At 43.5% G+C, this 18,382-nt stretch overlaps 2 protein-coding genes across 4 annotated transcripts in view; one reads left to right on the plus strand and one right to left on the minus strand.

The window, feature by feature from the left end:
• Nucleotides 1–209: 209 nt before the first annotated feature.
• Nucleotides 210–10,945, minus strand: LOC115179122 (male-specific lethal 3 homolog). Of its 2 annotated transcripts, none has more exons than XM_029740403.1 (12): nucleotides 10,703–10,945; nucleotides 9,907–9,989; nucleotides 9,290–9,385; nucleotides 9,090–9,187; nucleotides 8,863–8,963; nucleotides 8,597–8,716; nucleotides 8,152–8,312; nucleotides 7,716–7,874; nucleotides 7,152–7,459; nucleotides 6,626–6,835; nucleotides 6,414–6,498; nucleotides 210–1,190 (listed from the first exon to the last, which is right to left on the minus strand). In XM_029740403.1, exons 1-12 carry the CDS (start codon nucleotides 10,799–10,801, stop codon nucleotides 1,091–1,093), a joined length of 1,620 nt encoding a protein of 539 aa, XP_029596263.1. In that variant the 5' UTR covers nucleotides 10,802–10,945; the 3' UTR covers nucleotides 210–1,090. The 2 variants fall into 2 exon arrangements, with proteins under 2 accessions (XP_029596263.1, XP_029596262.1); XM_029740402.1 differs by having other exon boundaries at nucleotides 8,597–8,719.
• Nucleotides 10,946–13,896: 2,951 nt separating this feature from the next.
• LOC115179879 (rho GTPase-activating protein 6) overlaps nucleotides 13,897–18,382 on the plus strand; it is a 79,342-nt gene continuing 74,856 nt past the window's right edge. For both annotated transcript variants that reach the window (XM_029741768.1, XM_029741769.1), the window contains exon 1: nucleotides 13,897–14,743. In XM_029741768.1, the coding sequence (XP_029597628.1) occupies nucleotides 14,225–14,743 (519 nt within the window). In that variant the 5' untranslated portion in view covers nucleotides 13,897–14,224. The remainder of the gene's footprint in view (nucleotides 14,744–18,382) is intronic.

The following is an 18,382-nucleotide window of genomic DNA, read 5'->3' on the forward strand; positions in this document are numbered from 1 at the left end:
GCATTATAGCATAGCGATCTATACAGCTGACACCTTTTAAAAAGGCAACATTCGCAGGGATTGCATTCACGATAAACATAGCGCAGTTTGGCTCAAGTGTCAATTATTTGTTTATATTGTGCTGCCATATAACACGCCTTCCGTTGAATCCCGGACTAGGTCTTTATGAATCAACAGAACAGCAATATTCATAAACCACATGCCAAAAATATTGCTACAACTTTTATTTCAGATAAGACTAATGAAAAACAAACTGAAAGTTGATATTTTTACATTTCCACCTCCAGTGTGTTCCTGTTCGAGTCCACAAGTTAACAGTGTATAAAAAAAAAACACAGAATAAGGAATTTATACATCAATGAAATTCAATACCTTTTTCAAACATTGGGGGTAATGCCATGACAAATATCAATATGAACACACAGTGGCCATAACATCACCGGCCCCTCTAAGCAAGAGGACCACAGATAGACATTACTAGAGTAATGACATTCTACAAGAGTTTAGAAATAACTTACACACTGAAGCGTGGCTTGGGGCAGCAAGCATGGTGAGCCGAGGAGAAGCCAATAGTCTCCAATAGTCACACAAAGCGAACGTATCAAATAGGCCTTCTCCCTGTGTTTGCTTGTCTAGGTGGACGGAGAGAGAAGGATCGGACGCAGACGCTGCTAGAGAAAGAGAGGGCCAAACGTGGTCCTTGAGTGCAGAGCGAGAGAAAGCAAGACAGTCAGCATCGTGGGAAAGACCCCAGCAGGGGGTTACGGTCTACAGCCTAGGACAACAAGTAGACGTCCATGCTTTAGGTAATTATTGCATCCAGGGGGGTCTGTTCCTAGGCCAGGCTGCCAGGTTGAGGGCTGGGGAGAGCGAGTTACTGGGCCGATCAGAAGCCAAGACCCTTGCCTCACTTCCTTCCGACAGGCAAAACCACATAGCTGCATGGGTTGGATTTAGGAGGGCAAGGGGTGAACAGAGAGAGGGAGAGGGATAATGGCACAGTCTCAGAAGAAGTGAAAGAAAGGGATCTTTTGGGAAGCAGCTCGGAGCTCCCCTCCCAGCAGTGCAGTTCAGGGCGAGATAAACGGCCTCAGTAAACGGCCCGCGGGTGCTTCATGCAGTAGTGGGCCTCCGATGACGACACGTACGCCGACTCCGGAAAAAAGTCCTCGTGGAACTCAGCCAAAAACCTGGGGAGCAGAGAGGGACAGAGTAGAAAGAGAGAGAGATATAACACCTTAACGGGGTCTAATTCACCACACTGAGTAGAAGTCTGAAGTTAAGGCTAGTTAACACAGCATGGCCATCAACAGACAGCTAATACATTTGAAACAAAGACCACCGTGGGAAATGCATTACTCCCCCGACTACTGTGGACGTCACGGACCAGACTAGTTACTCAGCACTCCCAATCTTGGTGTTTTCCAACAGGGGGCTTGTTAACACCCCCTTCCCCCCCTCCAGGCTTGCAGTTAGTCAGTGCTTTTAGTAACTTGCCTTAACCCAATTCGCCAGAGTAGGAGAGGGAAAATCTCCCCGTCTAATCAGTAGGGAAAATAATCCGGAATGTTCTTAGTATCCGCTGCTCAGCCAAATCCTCTAAATCTTGCCATCTCATCTTAGCTCTACCCGCTCTTCTAATTTGACTGCAAACAAATTATCCTCATCAGAGGGAGAAATTAAGAGGCGCTTTAACCGGCAACAAATTGTCGTCGTTGTGGAGCACCGAGCTAGTCCGTATGGACCACAGGACCGTGGCTACAGCTATTCTTCATTATTTATTGGTTCGTCCTATCTATTAGTCAGTGCAAATGTAGAGCAAAGGCTGTAAACTTCAACCACATTTCTCTGCTGATGTTAGATAAGATATGGATACATTTTTGTGGGAGAGCAGCTGGGCGAACACAGGCATCCTCATTCTCATACACATTAGGCACTCTCCACAGTGGTGGAAAAGGTACCCAATTCTCATACTTGAGTAAAAGTAAAGATACCTTAATAGAAAATGACTGAAGTAAAATACTACTCGAGTTTTAAATATACTTCAGTATCAAAAGTTAAAGTAATTTTAAATTCCTTATATTAAACAAGCTAGATGGCACAATTGCCTGGTTTTTATTTATTTATGGAGAGCCAGGGACACAATCCAACACTCAGACATCATTTACAAATGAAGCACTTGCGTTTAGTGAGTCTGCCAGATCAGAGGCAGTAGGAATGACCAGGGATGTTCTCTTGATAAGTGTGTGAATTGGACCATTTTCCTGTCCTGCTAAGCATTCAAAATTAAATGAGGAGGGTGTCAGGGAAAATGAATGGAGTAAAAACTAAATTATTTTCTTTTGGAATGTTGTGATGTAAAAGTTGTAAAAAACAAATAGCAATGTATTAGTACTTTAAAGTATTTTTACTTAAGTACTTTCAGGGATGCAAACTGGTGAGGGCCCAAAAAGGTGACACTTTTTTGTTGCACTGAAACATGCAGAAAAATGGGGGAAATGCAGGTTAACTAATTAAACAACAAAGACTAGGATCAACATGTTCAGTCTCTGTGTGTAAAATAAAAAGTGGTTCATGTGAACCCAACTCACAGCTAAAAAATGTAAAGAAAGCAATCCAGTGTTATTTGTTGCCTAGACTTTACTGCAAATGAGTCTTGACAAAACAAATCTATACACTACACTAATATTGCAGTTAGCCATGACAGCCTTTACAATAATAGAATGCTTGTGACCATAGACATCTAAATATTGCATTTGGGGGAAAAAAACATCTTAAGTAGAAATAGAATGAAACAAACATGCATTCTATTTTTGTTCTATTATAGTGGCCACTATAGAAGCCATCGATCAAATACACGCTACATGTGTGCAAAATAACGTTCACCGAGTAATTGTTTTTAAATAATCCCCAATTCACTCACAAGTGTTAACACAACAAAAGCAATATATTTGGGCTACACTGCACATTATTACATTGTACACCTTCTGCCTGTGGAAGTATGTTCTACAATGTGCCAGCAGAGCATGATACCAGTTGTTGACATAATTGATCTCTTTTAGGCAGAGTACACCTGGCATACCCCTTTTATCCACTGTATTGAAAAGGTGAGAAAGAGGGAAAGTGTGTGGCGTTCCTTCCACCTCTAGTGGCATCCAGCTTAAGCTCGACTTGATCCATGAATACACTTGTTTAATTAACAAGCATTTTCAACTAATTGTCTCATTCTGAAAATGAACCACATACTGTAGAGGGAAAACATTCGTTCACAGATAGTAGAGGTTAGTTCGTTAGCTAGTTAACATTTCAGATCGCCAGGGTCCAGAAAGCAACTAACGCGTTATAACTTGAGGAACGGCAAGGAGTCGTATAACGTTACCAGTTAATACTATAGCGAATTGGTTAGGTTACTAACGTTGGTTCATCTGATGTTGTAACGAGCTGTCTGACTTTGTTAGCCAGCTAATTTTCACACCAAACACTCAATTATTTGATCAGTTAAGTAGGCTAATGTTGCTCAACATGTCTCTGGCTAGCTAACGGATAATTCGATCCAGCTAGCAAGATATTTAACAATGCTAACAATACTCGTCCCACCACACTTTCTCCCTCGCCTCAAACTTTCCAAATGCCCGTTGTTTTTCGGTTATAGCCGTCTCTGTTGTCAGGCTTCTCACCAAGCCCCCCCTCGCCCAAACTTTTCTCATCGGATCTACACGAATAACGTAGGTCACCTATTCTGGATTCCAAACGGCGAATTTCGCCAAAAGGTGACTAGTTTGCATCCCTGACTTTCCACCGCCATCCCTCCCTCTGTATCACAGAAAAACACCAGACGATTCCCGAATCTTCCAGAGAACCGTCCGTGTGCCCATTCCCGGCATGCACTTCTCCACTCTGCTACAGTCAACATCCAGTCAGGTTTTTTTTCCTTCCTGTATCTCACTAGTCTGAACAGACCTAAAATAAATGTGCGTGAACAGCTGAAGTTAAATCCCATTATCAGGCAGGCGTCAATATATTGCTTAAAGCATCCAACATTTCTCTGACCTCTCCCGTAATATCAGATAAGTAACTAGGTTTCCATCCAATTAGCAACAGATTGGTGAATATTCCAAAATCCGCATTTTCCCACCATTGTTGCGTTCCCATCAAACTGACTTGTTGCGGATAAAATTCACTGCACAAAATGTACTTTTTCGCTTACGTTTTCATGTATCGAATAAAAATATATAGTTCATCGCATTTTCAACCTTACCGATAGTTTTATGGCAAAACTGTTGCATTAAATAGCAAATGTGCCTAGTCTGGTCTTGGCACGTGTGGTTTAGCCAACAGCTCGCAGATAGTGCTTGTAGGCTAGTCTACATGATAAGATTTTTATTTGTCAAACGGCAGTCAAGCATCGATCATGTCACCAGAGTAAGACATTTGATATTTATTGAAAAGGAGCATCCAGCTCATACCGTACACTTTCACCACCCTGTGAAGTTCATCATAGCTTAATAATTGCCATGTTTTCCCCGAGTCGTATTGGAAGGACCCCACACCATGTCATCGCGTGACTCCCAAGTTTACTTCGATATTATGGTTATTATATCAACATTTGCGCATAAAGGTCTTTCCCCCGCCATTTCTCACGTAATTAATTTTACCGACACAAAAAGATCTCACCATATCAAAACAAAATGTATAAAACTGTACTGAAACTTCCTGTTTCCATCACAGCCATCGTGATATATATATTTTTTTATATGAAATGACTACTTGTGTAAAAACTGGATGGAAACGTGGTTCCTGTCAATAAAAAGATGACACTAGTGGAAGAAGGCCCTTATAGACGATTGAGACGCACCCAGCTGTGAGAAGAAAAGGAGTCATATGTCCCTCTGTGTGACACAGCGCAGAGAGGTGGCTGGAGGGGAAACTGCAGGCGTTTGATTAATAAAGGAGAGAGAATAAATCCCTTAGGTTTGGGGCCAGCTGAAGATCGCTGGGCAGGATTTAAAGATTAGAATCGCCGGCTTGTGTAACGCCGACTCATCTCCCTTCACTTTAATGTAGTCTGACAGTCTCTCACACACATACAGACAGATGCAGGTGCGCGCACACACACAGACACATGCACAGACACAAAAACAGCAAATCAATCCCTCTGCATAAATAACATCTCAAGCCATCGTCTGATCACATCCTGTTAGACGATATTATGGCTACAATAACTGTGGCAGGCATGCAGGGCGAGCCAGTTTACAGGTCAGTGAGCACTTTTTCCACTCAGTGAGTTGCATGAATCACACAAACAGAGAGTTGCTACCTAGTAGCATTACACCACAGCTAACTGCCCCGTTGAATGAGCTAGACTTCAGGTGACGGGGCTAACACTGGATAGGCTGAGAGGATTGTGTGTGCGCATCAGCAGATCAATGCAGACTGCACTCCCATTGCTCCCAACAGGGACCCCCCCATCCCTCTCCAAGATATACAAAAAGCCCCATGGGAAAAATCCACCTCTATATTCTCCACTGCGCTGTCCAATTATTATGTTTTATAGGTTAATGTTACAGGCGAGGCCCATCAAGCTGCAGCATTGTCCAAACATTTCTGCATGCTAAACTAACATTAGTACAATGTCAGAGGCCCATCAAGTGGAAACCCCTCACAATGCTAGCTAAGTGAGCATGTCCAAAGAAATGCTGACGTGGGCATTATCGTGATGAAAGGAAGTCTATCATGCAACTATAGTCGGCACAGCAACTAAATGGCAGCCTGTCCCTTCCTGCGAGGCGGCCGGCCCAATTACACACCAGGCAGTGATTGACTAGGGGATAACGGGCTTCGCCCAGTCAGTGTCACTAATCCTGGAGACTGGCGATTGTGCATCTTCAGTTCCACTGTGAGTTACTGTGGCTTGAGGAGTTATTAAAGGAATAAGGCCTGATGGGGTGTGGTATATCGCCAATATACCATGGTTAAGGGCTGGTCTTACGCATGATGCAACGCGGAGTGCCTGGATACAGACCTTAGCTGTGGTATATTGGGGTGCCTTATTGCTATTATAAACTGGTTAGCAACATAGTTAGAACAGTAAATAGTATTTTTTTGTCATACCCGTGGTGTACCACAGCATTCAGCGCTCAAACCACCCAGTTCAGAAAACGTGATTTATGACCTTTATTTAACCAGGAAGGTTATTGAGAAAACATTTTCTTCTTAAATAACCATCTGACATTAGCTACTTTGGCAGCAGAAGGAAACGTTACAGGCCTAGGTTGTATGGAGGTGAGCTATGGTAGCTGAAATGAGATTATTGAAGTCCTGGTTCTAACCTAGTTATGGTGTGTGGCTAATCACTAAAATAAGAACAAAAGTAAGGAAAACATGTGATTATTCTATAATTAGATGGGAGGTACCTGAGGAAGAGCTCCAGGTGTTTGACCAGGGCCCTTAGGTTCTTCTCTGGGATTTGCATCTTTCCCAGGATCTCTGGCAGCTTCACTGTATAAGTGGAATAAACGAGATTGAAAGAGGATGAGTGATGAGGCTATATTGAACTAAACAACAATCCCTGTCCCCCCCCCCACACACACACACACACACACAAAGGGCTTCTGAGGACACCTACCGAAGAGGCGTAGGAGGTGCTGTGAGCCATACAGGTAGGAGGGTGGGGGAGGCTGGTCACTCTGGGGGTAGTTATCAGGGGTCAGCTTCCAGCTCAGGACCTCGTTAAGCTCGTTGTTCCGTCGGCTCTCCAGGCCAGAGAAGACGCCGCTGCCCTCCTTGCTGGGCGTCTGGGGCAACGGAGAGGACGAGCCACTGTGGACAGGGGTTTCTGGGAAGGGGACAGGAGGGCAGACGGCTGTCAATCAACTGATGGGAGTGGGTGGAGGACAACATTTGCATGGACACTTCAGAAACAACAGACATTTACTGTGTGCTGTAGCACTGAGAAGCTGTGCGCAGACAATATTCCATGTGTTTGGGAGCGGGCTGTAATGTATGACAAAACGGAAGAGTGCCATCTAGCGGATGGATATGGTCATTACAACAACAGAGGCTACAAGTGGCATTGCATAAAGTAAAGCAATCAACTGCTTACTACACAATAAACTGCTTATTGTGTTTGAGTGTGTTTTCTTGCCACTCACTCTTCTCCAGATTGAGGAAGAACTTGGGCAGCTGGGCAGGCATGTCGAGGCGGCGTTTGGGCTGGGGTGAGGTCGTAGCGCTGCCCCCCTCGCCCGCCATCCGCTCGCCCCCCGAGGTGTGACGCGTGGAGCGTCGCAGGGACTGGGGGGCTTCGGGGTCGGCCGTGGAGGCACAGCGCCGGCGTTTGGGCGTGGTGGTGGGGTTTGCCGTGGTTGTGGAGGCCTCACTCAGGGCTGGTTGGCTGTCCGTGGACTGGGGGGTGGAGGGGTTGTGGCCAGAGGGGCTGGGGGTGCGCTCACGCAGGGTCCTGGGACAGGAAGGGTGGAGATGTTCAAAGAAAGACCAATTTGGTAATGACATCACAAAACCAAAGAAACTTACAATAATTTGTCACTGACATTTTCAACTTAGGTCAGATATACAAACTGAACAAAGGCCTGATGTACTTAGCGTCTTCCAAAAGTGAAACGTTTTCAACTTCATTTTGTTTTGTCTTCCTGCCTGAAAATGACAGATGTTAATTATTCAAGAGGATTGCATACATAGCCTGATGTCTGTCTTACTTGCTGGAGCTGGCTGTGTTGTCCCGGATAGGCAGGAAGAACTTTGAGGAGCTGACTTTCTTGAACTGAGCGTGCTCGTTGGGGTACAGGAGGATCATGGGAAGGGTGAAGTCGAAGGTGATTCTCAGGCCGTCCACCATCTCCTTGCAAAGCTCCTCACTGAAACAAAACGGTGACTTTTAGCTATCACAATGATAATTTCATCCACGATGACCATGTTCGAGAGCATCGAATCTGTGATGCATTTATTGGTAATATTGTGACTGACATACTTGATCTACAAATAACATTGAGTAGTTATTTATGATGCAAGGTGATTTGTAGATCAGTCAGTTGGCAGGCAGCTGCAATGTTGGCTGCAATGTCAGACAAAACCATTATGTAGCCCATGGGAGGTGAAAAGGCTCATGGGAAATGTTGTACTTTGGGGACTCACTTCTTCTCTGGAGGAACATAGTGAGGACTGAGGCTGGTCTGGGTGGTGCTTTGGTGACTTCTGTACCTCTCATTGGCAGAGAAGGCTGCGTTGAAGGCAAAGTGCTTCACATATGATTCCAAGATGTTCAATATGTTCATCTGGCATGGAAGCTTCACCAACTGGGAAAAAAAAGAACAAAACCCTTCATGATCACAGCTCATTGGCTGTGAGATGTTGAAATGTCAAAAGTCAAGGGTTGCATTCAGTAGGGTACATCGAGGCAAAAAGTTTTGCAACAGAAAATGACAAATCTGTGTTCCAATTGGACTAGTTCAGTTAGTACCTCCCTGTTTTTATACGTTTTGTCCCTACTGAACATGACCAATATCTAGGGATTTGGAGAGATAGGAATAGGTATATGGAACTACAATAAAGCGGGTGTTATCTTTGTTTAATGACACACCTTCTTCCTCTTGTTGATGTAGTAGCAGTCATCCTCCAGTTTCTTCTTGAGAACCTCAGGGATGTCTATGTTGATGGTCTTGTCCTCACTCTCCATCTTAGCATGAGCTTCCTGCTCTTCCTGCTGGAGATAGATGGGCAAACAGTCAGATCCATCAAGTAATTTTGTCAAAATGTGCATTTCTGACAATGTCAATAGAACAACCGAGTTGATAGGTTATGTATTGAGAAAACATCTGTCGTAGTCTATTACTCAAAACACAATACCATTTTGTCCAAATCTTCGGAAGAGTCACTCTCCTCACTTTTCAAAGATTCAGGATCCTCGGAATCGTCCTCGTCACTGTTATCTGAAGACGTAATCAAACCTGAAAGATACCCCCACCAAAAAGTACATGTAATTTTAGCTTGCAAGCCATTTCCAATGAAAAGCCATTCCGATAAACTACTTTGCACAAGCACTAGTTTGAGTGTGATGGAACAGGCAAACTCACATGCGTCATCACTCTCTTCCTTCTCTTCAGGAAGTGTCTTCAGAGCTGACTCAACACCGGGTAGACGACGACGTCTCTTCCCCCATCCCTTTCTCCTCCTGTGGGTAGAAGTGGACACAGTTAGACAGGACACTGGCACCAAATCTGCAGTCAGGCCTAATGCTTACTTTTCCGATATTCTCCAATGGCGTCAAACTTACATGCGAGCCACAGCTTTACGAGCCAGTTTACGTTGTAATTTGCGATTTTCGTCAGTTTCCCTGAGCACATGGTCCTCTGCTGCCAATCGATCCCAACTGTAGCACAAAGCAACAGATGATGAATACCACCCCTTCCAAATCAAGCAGCATGCAGTCGGCATGACAGTATTGTCAAAGTGATATCAAGGACAAAACTCCACTGAAGGTTGCTATACACACACTCAATGATTTCCACCATATAGATGGCTAAAACCATTGACAACTACGTACCATTTTCAAAGGATTGTTAAATAAAAGTTAGCACTATTTTTAGCCAACTGTACAAAGTTTCTACCAGTAGCTTGCTAAGTAAACATTATCAGCTAACAGTATGTTGGAAAATGAGCCATTTTGCTGCTCAACAGGCAGAGCCCACAAAGGATGGGGAAATGAACCTAAACCACTCAGATACAGGGAATGGCACTTTTTCGGGGGGGGTGTCCTCCCATCCACCCCTCCCCTGTACCACCCCTCAGGAACACAGCAAGAACCCTGTTTGTTACCTGTCCCACCCATCCTCCTCCCCAGTATCCCTTCTTCAAGCCCACCACCCCAGACCGTCTTGTGTGTGAGTTTACCTTCTGTTCCAACCATTGAAGTGAATCAGGTATTCTGGGACTCGCTTTCCACGTTCATCTTTGCCAATTACAACATCGACGACCTAAAACATACAAATCCAGAATTGAACGATAGTTAGCGGCAGCCGACCAAACTCAAGTTAGCGTGTAACAGACAGCAGGCAAATGTATCACCACATCTAGACCAAATAGACAGTTAGCCATCAGTACGCGTTAGTTAGCTAACAACACATTACTAATTGGTGCTAACTAGCTAATGTTATGTAAACAACGGGTTGGTTGTTTGTAATTTGTTGCCCTGGCCTTGCACAGAGGCTAGCTAACGTTAACTCGTGCTATGTTAATTCATCGTTGGCTAGTTTAACGTTACTTCCAACGTTCGCGGACAGTTAACGTTAGCTAAGTTACGTAGTTAGCTAAATGTAGCAACTACGAGCTAGCTAAGAACATATACCCGAGCTAACCTGGCTTCAGCATGTGCAGAGATAGCAGCTACAGCATAGCAACAAATAACACGGCTGCAGCCATTATTGATGGCCTCGTTTTTGCCATAAACCTACCATATAGCGTTCACGGTACGTTAGCCTAATAGCAAACGTTAGCCTAGCAGCTAACTAGCATGGCAACCTCGGTCGGGCCTTCTGTGGTCTGTCCGGATATATCAAATAAACATAATGTCTAACTTAGCTACAGTATTGGATAAAGTTATAAAAAACTGTCAATCAAAATGTTTGGGAATTGCATGCAGTATCAGTCTCCCACAAACAAACTATTGGCTAAACAACAAGCCATTTACCTTAGCATCATAGAGTACTTTAGCTTTCGTAGGGTCAGGTTCGAAACAGAGGACTTTTTCTCCTTTGTGGAATTTAAATTTCATTCCCCGGGAGTTCATTTGTTCGTCATAGCGAGCAGGAGAGGAGGCATCTGGCTACCCCGCTCCTTAACCCTTTCCCTGCCGGGCTGTATCCAAAGGGGTCTTTGAAAAAAATATGGAGATGGCGCTAGGACACAACTCATCAAACGAATCCGTAATAGGGAATTTCTAGTTTGGTCCTTCGTGGACGCCGTAGAAATAAACAGTACATAAATTGACCAGCAGATGGCGTCCGTTATTCAAAGAGGATCCTACTAATATTTCTGTGACATGTAGCCCTTCCAATAATAAATCAAAGTTTGTCCATGTACCTAATAAATAACGCAACAAGGGATAACCAGTAACAATTAAAAGTTGTGTCAACAAAAATACGCCTTTTCCAACCTGAGCTTGTTTAAAACCAAGGCATATATGTTTACATCACCCTGAAGAAGACACAGTGATGACAAAACCTTGGTGTTTTACCCAGTAAATGACTAGGAGTTTATATATATATATATATATATATATATATATATATATATATATTTATATATATAGAGAGAGAGTGTGCTGTTAGTGTGCTGTTAGCGGTGCTGTTAGTCAGCACCGCTACACTAAATATTATTCTCTGGGTGTGCGCCAGCTCATGCTTTTTATTACATATCGCAAACAAAAACATTTTGATAGGGTTCAGATGGTGAATGTTTACTCAGCTTAATGAGGCTCAATATTTTCTACATTTGGAGACCGAACTATTTCAGTTTTCAGATGAGAAAACAGAGAGCGAGATAGTGTGTGAGAGAGACTCTGAAGGCAATCCCTCTTCTTATGGCCTAGTTGCATTTGTGTGTATGATGCCTTGTATGCTAAACCGCTTATCAGTGCAAGTGTGTGCTTTTTTCCATTCTGACAGAAACCATCAGGCTATCTCTGCTGTCACTTCTGTCACCACACTGATGTGTGACATGAATAAGACCTGCATTCACTGTGCAATTCTAATGAGTGATACATTTAGCTCAGTCAACTCACAAGGTCAGGATTGTATATCATAGCCTACTTAATTAGCCTAACACACTACATATGTTTACTGTTGGCCAGAGTAGGTTACTGATGATGTAGGCTACCTGTTTCTTGCCTTATTGCTAGACAAGTGACAGACTTCTCCAATTATAATGAATTAGAGCAGAACAGTTTCTTTGTTAAAAATCTTTACTCTTCCTATAACAGCCAATTGGACTGCTATTATCTATAAACACATTTTTACAAAAGTGTTTATAATCATATTTGGTTTCTAGTGGCTGATGCCCACTAAAGTATATTAGAAACCATTCTACTTAGTCCCTACCCAGCAACCCTCTCATCCTAATTTAACCCCTGCAGGCTGTTTTATCCCCATTACTCTATTAATAAAATATGTGGTTTTAAAAGGGGTTAGAAGTCCAAAACGTGCCTGCGTAACGGTGGGACTCATTGGGTTAACATGGGGGAGCTTACATGCACATGCATGTGTGATGATGATTTCTACCTCCGGTACACACCAACCATATAGTCATATGTGTGGTTTCAGTGCTGGGGCCCCTTTTACAACTCCTGCAGCCGTGAGGAAGAGCAGCAATAGATTGCTTCTCTCTGACTCCTTCTCACCAATCTCTATCCCTCCATCTTCACTACTGCGCTTTTACCATTTTTGTATTTTTATTTTATTTAACCATTATTTAACTAGGCAAGTCAGTTAAGAACAAATTCTTATTGACAATGGCGGCCTACACCGGCCAAACCCTAACCCGGACGACGCTGGGCCAATTGTGCGCCGCCTTATGGTTGTGATGATATGGTTGTGATACAGCCTTCAATCGAACCAGGGTCTGTAGTGATGCCTCTAGGGCTGAGATGCAGTGCCTTAGACCACTGCGCCACTCGGGACCCCAAAATGATGACAAGGGATGGATAATTGCCTTGCTTGTGTGTGTATGTGTGTGTGTGTGTGTGTACATGCGTCCAGGCCTGCCTTTCTGCGTACGTGCATGCGTATGTTCATTCATGTATATGTATGCATGCGTGTGTACCTGCGTGTATGTGTGTGTGAAGGTATGGGGGAAATGGTGCCTCATGGAAGACTGGAGGAGGGGGTTGCCCTGATAAAGCTGCTTATGAAGCTGCACTGCATGACACTGATAACAGCTCAGTCAGATTTGACCAGCCTAAAAACAGACAGGGGGAACGGATGAGATAAAGAGAGAGTGATCCACAAAGAATTTGAAAACGCTGGGGCTCCTCCCTTTTGCACTTTAACCTATTTGCACATCGCTACAGCACTGTATATAGACATAATGTGACATTTGACATGTCTATATTCCTTTGGAACTTCTGTAAATGTAATGTTTACTGTTAATTTGTATTGTTTATTTCACTGTTGTTCATTATCTATTTCACTTGCTTTGGCAATGTTAACATATGTTTCCCATGCCAACAAAGCCCTTGAATTGAATTGAGAGAGAGTGAAAGCTGAGAGAACTATAGAAAGAGGAAGCCATGCCCCTATAACCCTGAGCTTCTCAAAAGACACCTCCGAAATGTCCATTTACAATGATAACACTAGTAGAGTTGAGCTTGAAGAAAGAGCCAAGTCTGAGCTCATTCTGGCCAAACGTACTGCATAGCAGCTAACCCATATATAGCAACATTGCGCCTGACAGTCATTCTCACAACTTCTGAGAAACTTGTGGTGCGAAAATGCAGAGAGCAAGATAATCAGACCATGATATTTATTTTGAGGGTAAGACACAAACGCCATGTGCCCCAATGTAATGTAAAAATGTGAATTATAGTAGGATAGACTAGACTATAGGATTAATCCTCATTTATGGATTATGGCTTTAGGTCGATGATTAATCTTTATGCCATGTCCTCACTCGGCCATCTTTACTTGTGCTTTATTTCAACAAAGCCAAAGTTAGGCTATGCAGCTATACATCACATAGGCCCAACATATGTAGTCTATACAATTCATTTATGATATAAACTTGAAAGATGCAGGTAAAGACCTGGGAAAGACACTTGTATGCACTGGTTTTGCTCATTGGAGCAACATGAGTGCGCAGTCTTAACAGCCACAGGAGCGCATTGGACGGATTAGAGGAGCGGCGGCGAGGTTAATCAGCTGCGAAACTTCTCTCATCCTGCCGCCCGCTCTGACTACAGTTTGGGAATGAGCTGAGTTGCAGGCATAATAACACGGCACAGAGAATTGGATTCATTTGCGCGCTCTCTGTCTCTCGCTTTATCTGAACCAAGGCATTCTGGCGATGACAGCATCAAAACACGTGGACCAAGGGTTCACTGTAGGAGTATATTGATGGGACCTATATCGTGGTTTGTTTTTTTATGGCGCTTAAACTAAACTTCTGAGAAAAGGGTTTCAAAAAAACGCTGCTGCGTTTGTGCAGAGGGGAGATAGAGATGTCATCTGGTCAAGGACTACTGAACGTCTTCTCCTGCTCCACTCCAGCCTCCAAAGCCATCTCCAAAAGGAAGTTGCGACAAACTCGGAGCCTGGACCCTGATATTATAAGGAAATGTGGCACAGAGACAGATGGAACCCATGGGGACCGCTTGGGGTTACCGGGTTTGCGCGTTGAGGAGGCAGGTGCGTTTTCATCCTCGCCAAGCTCCCCTGAGCACCCGGTTGCGTTGAAATCAGATCCCCGTTCCAGAAATCTTAGTGTGAAAAAAACACTTTCGTCTTTATCTGGTCCCTCCACACCCTTGAACCTCTCCCCGACATCAAACTTTCCCTTTAACTATGACGTGACTGTGAGGGGCACAAAGCGGAATACCGCGTGGGATTTACCGTTTCTGGTGAGGAGCCCCAGCGTCACTCCAACTGGGACCACGAACACATTATTCTCACCGCGGAGATGGCTTCAGAAGAAGCAGCAACCGTCCAGTTCTCACGCCTATATCGTTTGGAAGTCGGAGGTAAATATGACGATGCGTGCACTCCACGCAATAAAAAATAAGCCTTCATGGTGTTCAAGAGGAATGACATAATGACAACATACTTTTGTCTTTGAGGATTTACAGTGCCCTCAGAAAGTACTTACACCCCTTGACTTTTTCCGCATTTAGCTGTGTTACAGCCTGAATTTAACGTTGATTCAATTTAGATTTTGTGTCACTGACCTACACACAATACCGCGAATTAGGTTTTTTGAAAAGTTTACAATTGAAAAAAAATGAAAAGCTGAAATGTCTTGAGTCAATAAGTATTCAATACCTTTGTTAAGGCAAGGTACAGACGCATGCATACGCACACATTGTGATATAGTTGTATAGTGGTATGGAACATTTTGTGTTGTGGATATGTGGTGGTGTAGGGATGTTATATAATTTACTGTTTTATCTTTAGCTCATTCAGTACAAACATAGTTCACTGTTTTATCTTTAGTTTTATATATAATGTGGGTGCTTTGGTGTGTTTGGACCCCAGAAAGAGTAGTGGGGGGATCCCTAATAAATACAAATACAGAATAAAAATATTCCAAAACATGTATCCTGATTGCAGTAAGGCACTAAAATAAAACTGCAATACAATGTGTATGTTTGGGGCAAAGAATACCACTCTTCGTATTTTTAAGCATGGCGATGTCTGCATCATGTTATGGATATGCTTGTCAGGCAAGGACTAGGGAGTTTTTTGGGATAAAAAAAATGGAATAGACACTGGGAGACAAATGTACCTTTCATCAGGCCAATAATTTAAAACACAAGGCCAAACATACACTGGAGTTGAATGTTCCTAAGTGGCCGAGTTACAGTTTTGACTTAAATCGACTTGAAAATCTATGGCAAGACTTATAAATGGCTGTCTAGCAATGATCAACAATCAACTTGATAGAGCTTGAAGAATTAAAAAAATAATAAATGTGCAAATATTGTTCCATCCAGGTGTGCAAAGCTCTTAGACTTACCCAGAAAAACTCACAGCTGTAATCGCTGCTAAAGGTGATTCTATCATGTATTGACTCAGGGGTGTGAATAATTATGTAAATTAGACATTTCTGTATTTAATTTTTAATAAATGTGCAAAAATGTCTAAAGACATATTTTCACTTTGTCATGATGGTATTATTGTGTTTAGATGTGTAAAAAATGTAATCTGTTTTGAATTCAGGCTGTACCACAACAAAATGTGTAACAGCTAAAGAGGTATGAAGACTTTCTGAAGGCACTGTATAACGGTACGGAGTAGGCCTAAAGGCTACACGTGTTTATATTTCTTGTCTTTTGATAATTAGAGATTATTTGTTTCATATTTTCACAGTTAATAAAGGAGGGAGTGCCTTCCGAATGAAGCGTGCATGTAACAGCGTCTGCAGAGTGTCTGCAGCAGTCAGACCCATATTGAAATCCTTACAAAAACATACTTGGGACTTATTTTTAGCAGCGGCTTTATTGGCTGCATATTTGGCAGCTGTCCACATGCTCCAGTCCAGTTGAATGGTGTAATGATGTTTTCCCCCCCCCCCCATCTCTTGTGGACTCTCTTGCTATCTGGGATCCTTGGGACGCTCATACCTGAAGTTTACATTTAAAATGGTTACGGTAAGGGCTAAAGTTAGGGTTAGGTAAGGGAGGCTGCTTTAGGGAGGAACGGCTCATAATAATGGCTGGAAAGGAGTTAATGGAATGGCATCAAACACATGGAAACCATGTGTTTGACGTATTTGATACCATTCCACCGATTCCGCTCCAGCCATTACAATGAGCCTGCCCTCCCCAATTAAGGTTCCACCAACCTCCTGTGGTTATGGTTAAGGTTAGGGTAAAGCAGGGCTCTCCAACCCTCTTCCTGGAGAGCTACCATCCTGGTTGATAAGCTGAATCAGGTTAGTCACAGCTGGTGTTGGAGCGAAAACCTACAGGACGATAGCTCTCCAGGAACAGGGTTGGAGTTAAAACCTACAGGACGATAGCTCTCCAGGAACAGGGTTGGAGTTAAAACCTACAGGACGATAGCTCTCCAGGAACAGGGTTGGAGTTAAAACCTACAGGACAATAGCTCTCCAGGAACAGGGTTGGAGTTAAAACCTACAGGACGGTAGCTCTCCAGGAACAGGGTTGGAGTTAAAACCTACAGGACAATAGCTCTCCAGGAACAGGGTTGGAGTTAAAACCTACAGGACGATAGCTCTCCAGCAACAGGGTTAGAGTTAAAACCTACAGGACGATAGCTCTCCAGGAACAGGGTTGGAGTGAAAACCTACAGGACGGTAGCTCTCCAGGAACAGGGTTGGAGTTAAAACCTACAGGACAATAGCTTTCCAGGAACAGGGTTGGAGTGAAAACCTACAGGACGATAGCTCTCCAGGAACAGGGTTGGAGTTAAAACCTACAGGACAATAGCTTTCCAGGAACAGGGTTGGAGAGCCCTAAGGTGAATGGAGGGGTTAAGGTTAGGGTTAGGGTTGGGACGTCCCAAGGATCCCGTGTAGCGCTAACCCTGCAATTACGCTTATGTAGCGATGCTTTGGCAGGACGTGACAATGCGTTTTGATGGCACTGAGATGGTTCTTACCAGTGTGAACTGAACTGTCACGGGGTCAAAGACAGAGACATGAAAAAAATGAGCTGTCTCACGATTTGCGGACCCGTCCCCATTATGTTGTTGTTCCCCAAACAGGGCAATGAATGTGACATAGACCAATGATTCAGGAAACTCAGTCAGTGTGAATTGTGGGAATTTCCTACAAGCCTGAATGTGATTGAATATAATATAATTGAATTCAATTTACATTTAAATCCATTAAACAGAGGCAACAGAAATTATTCCCTTTTTATGTTGACAGTTAAACTATGGTGACTTTGATGCTCTAGGATGCAGGAGTAGAGGCAGTATCTTTCCTGTGACTGGTATTCTCCCTTACGAGCTACACTACACAAGTAAGTGGACACCTGCCCGTCGAACATCTTATTCCAAATCATGGGCATTAATATGGAGTTGGTCCCCACTTTGCTGCTATAACATTATCGACTCTTCTGGGAAGGCTTTCCACTAGATGTTGGAACATTGCTCCGGGTACTTGCTTCTATTCAGCCATAAGAGCATTAGTGAGGTCGGGAACTGATGTTGGGCGATTAGGCCTGGCTCGCAGTCGGCATTCCAATTAATCCAAAAGGTGTTCGATGGAGTTGAGGTCAGGGCTCTTTACAGGCCAGTCAAGTTCTTCCACACCAATCTCGACAAATCATTTCTGTATGGATTTCGCTTTGTGCACGGGGAATTTTCATACTGGATCAGGAAAAGGCCTTCCCCAAACTGTTGCCACAAAGTTGGAAGCACAGAATCGTCTACAATGTCATTGTATGCTGTAGGTTTAATATTTCCCTTCACTGGAACTAAGGGGCCTTGCCCGAACCATGAAAAACTACCCCAGACCTTTATTCTTCCTCCAACAAACTTTACAGTTGGCACAATGCAATCAGGCAGGTGTCGTTCTTCTGGCGTCCACTAAACCCAGATTTGTCCGTTGAACTGCCCAATGGTGAAGTGTGATTCATCACTCCAGAGAATGCGTTTCTATTGCTCCAGAGTTCAATGGCGGCGATCTTTACACC

The sequence above is a fragment of the Salmo trutta genome, chromosome 39 (assembly GCF_901001165.1).
Source record: "Salmo trutta chromosome 39, fSalTru1.1, whole genome shotgun sequence".
Lineage (NCBI taxonomy): Eukaryota > Metazoa > Chordata > Actinopteri > Salmoniformes > Salmonidae > Salmo > Salmo trutta.

Bases quoted from the DNA above. Each gene is read 5' to 3' on its own strand.
- LOC115179122 (XM_029740402.1), bottom strand. From the start codon at position 10,801: ATGAACTCCCGGGGAATGAAATTTAAATTCCACAAAGGAGAAAAAGTC. The intron at 6,836-7,151 runs GTGAGTGGCAAG...TCCCCTTCCCAG, and splicing joins CTTCCTCAATCTGGAGAAGA to AAACCCCTGTCCACAGTGGC. The intron at 1,191-6,413 runs GTACCTCCCATC...TCTGCTCCCCAG, and splicing joins CACCTGGAGCTCTTCCTCAG to GTTTTTGGCTGAGTTCCACG.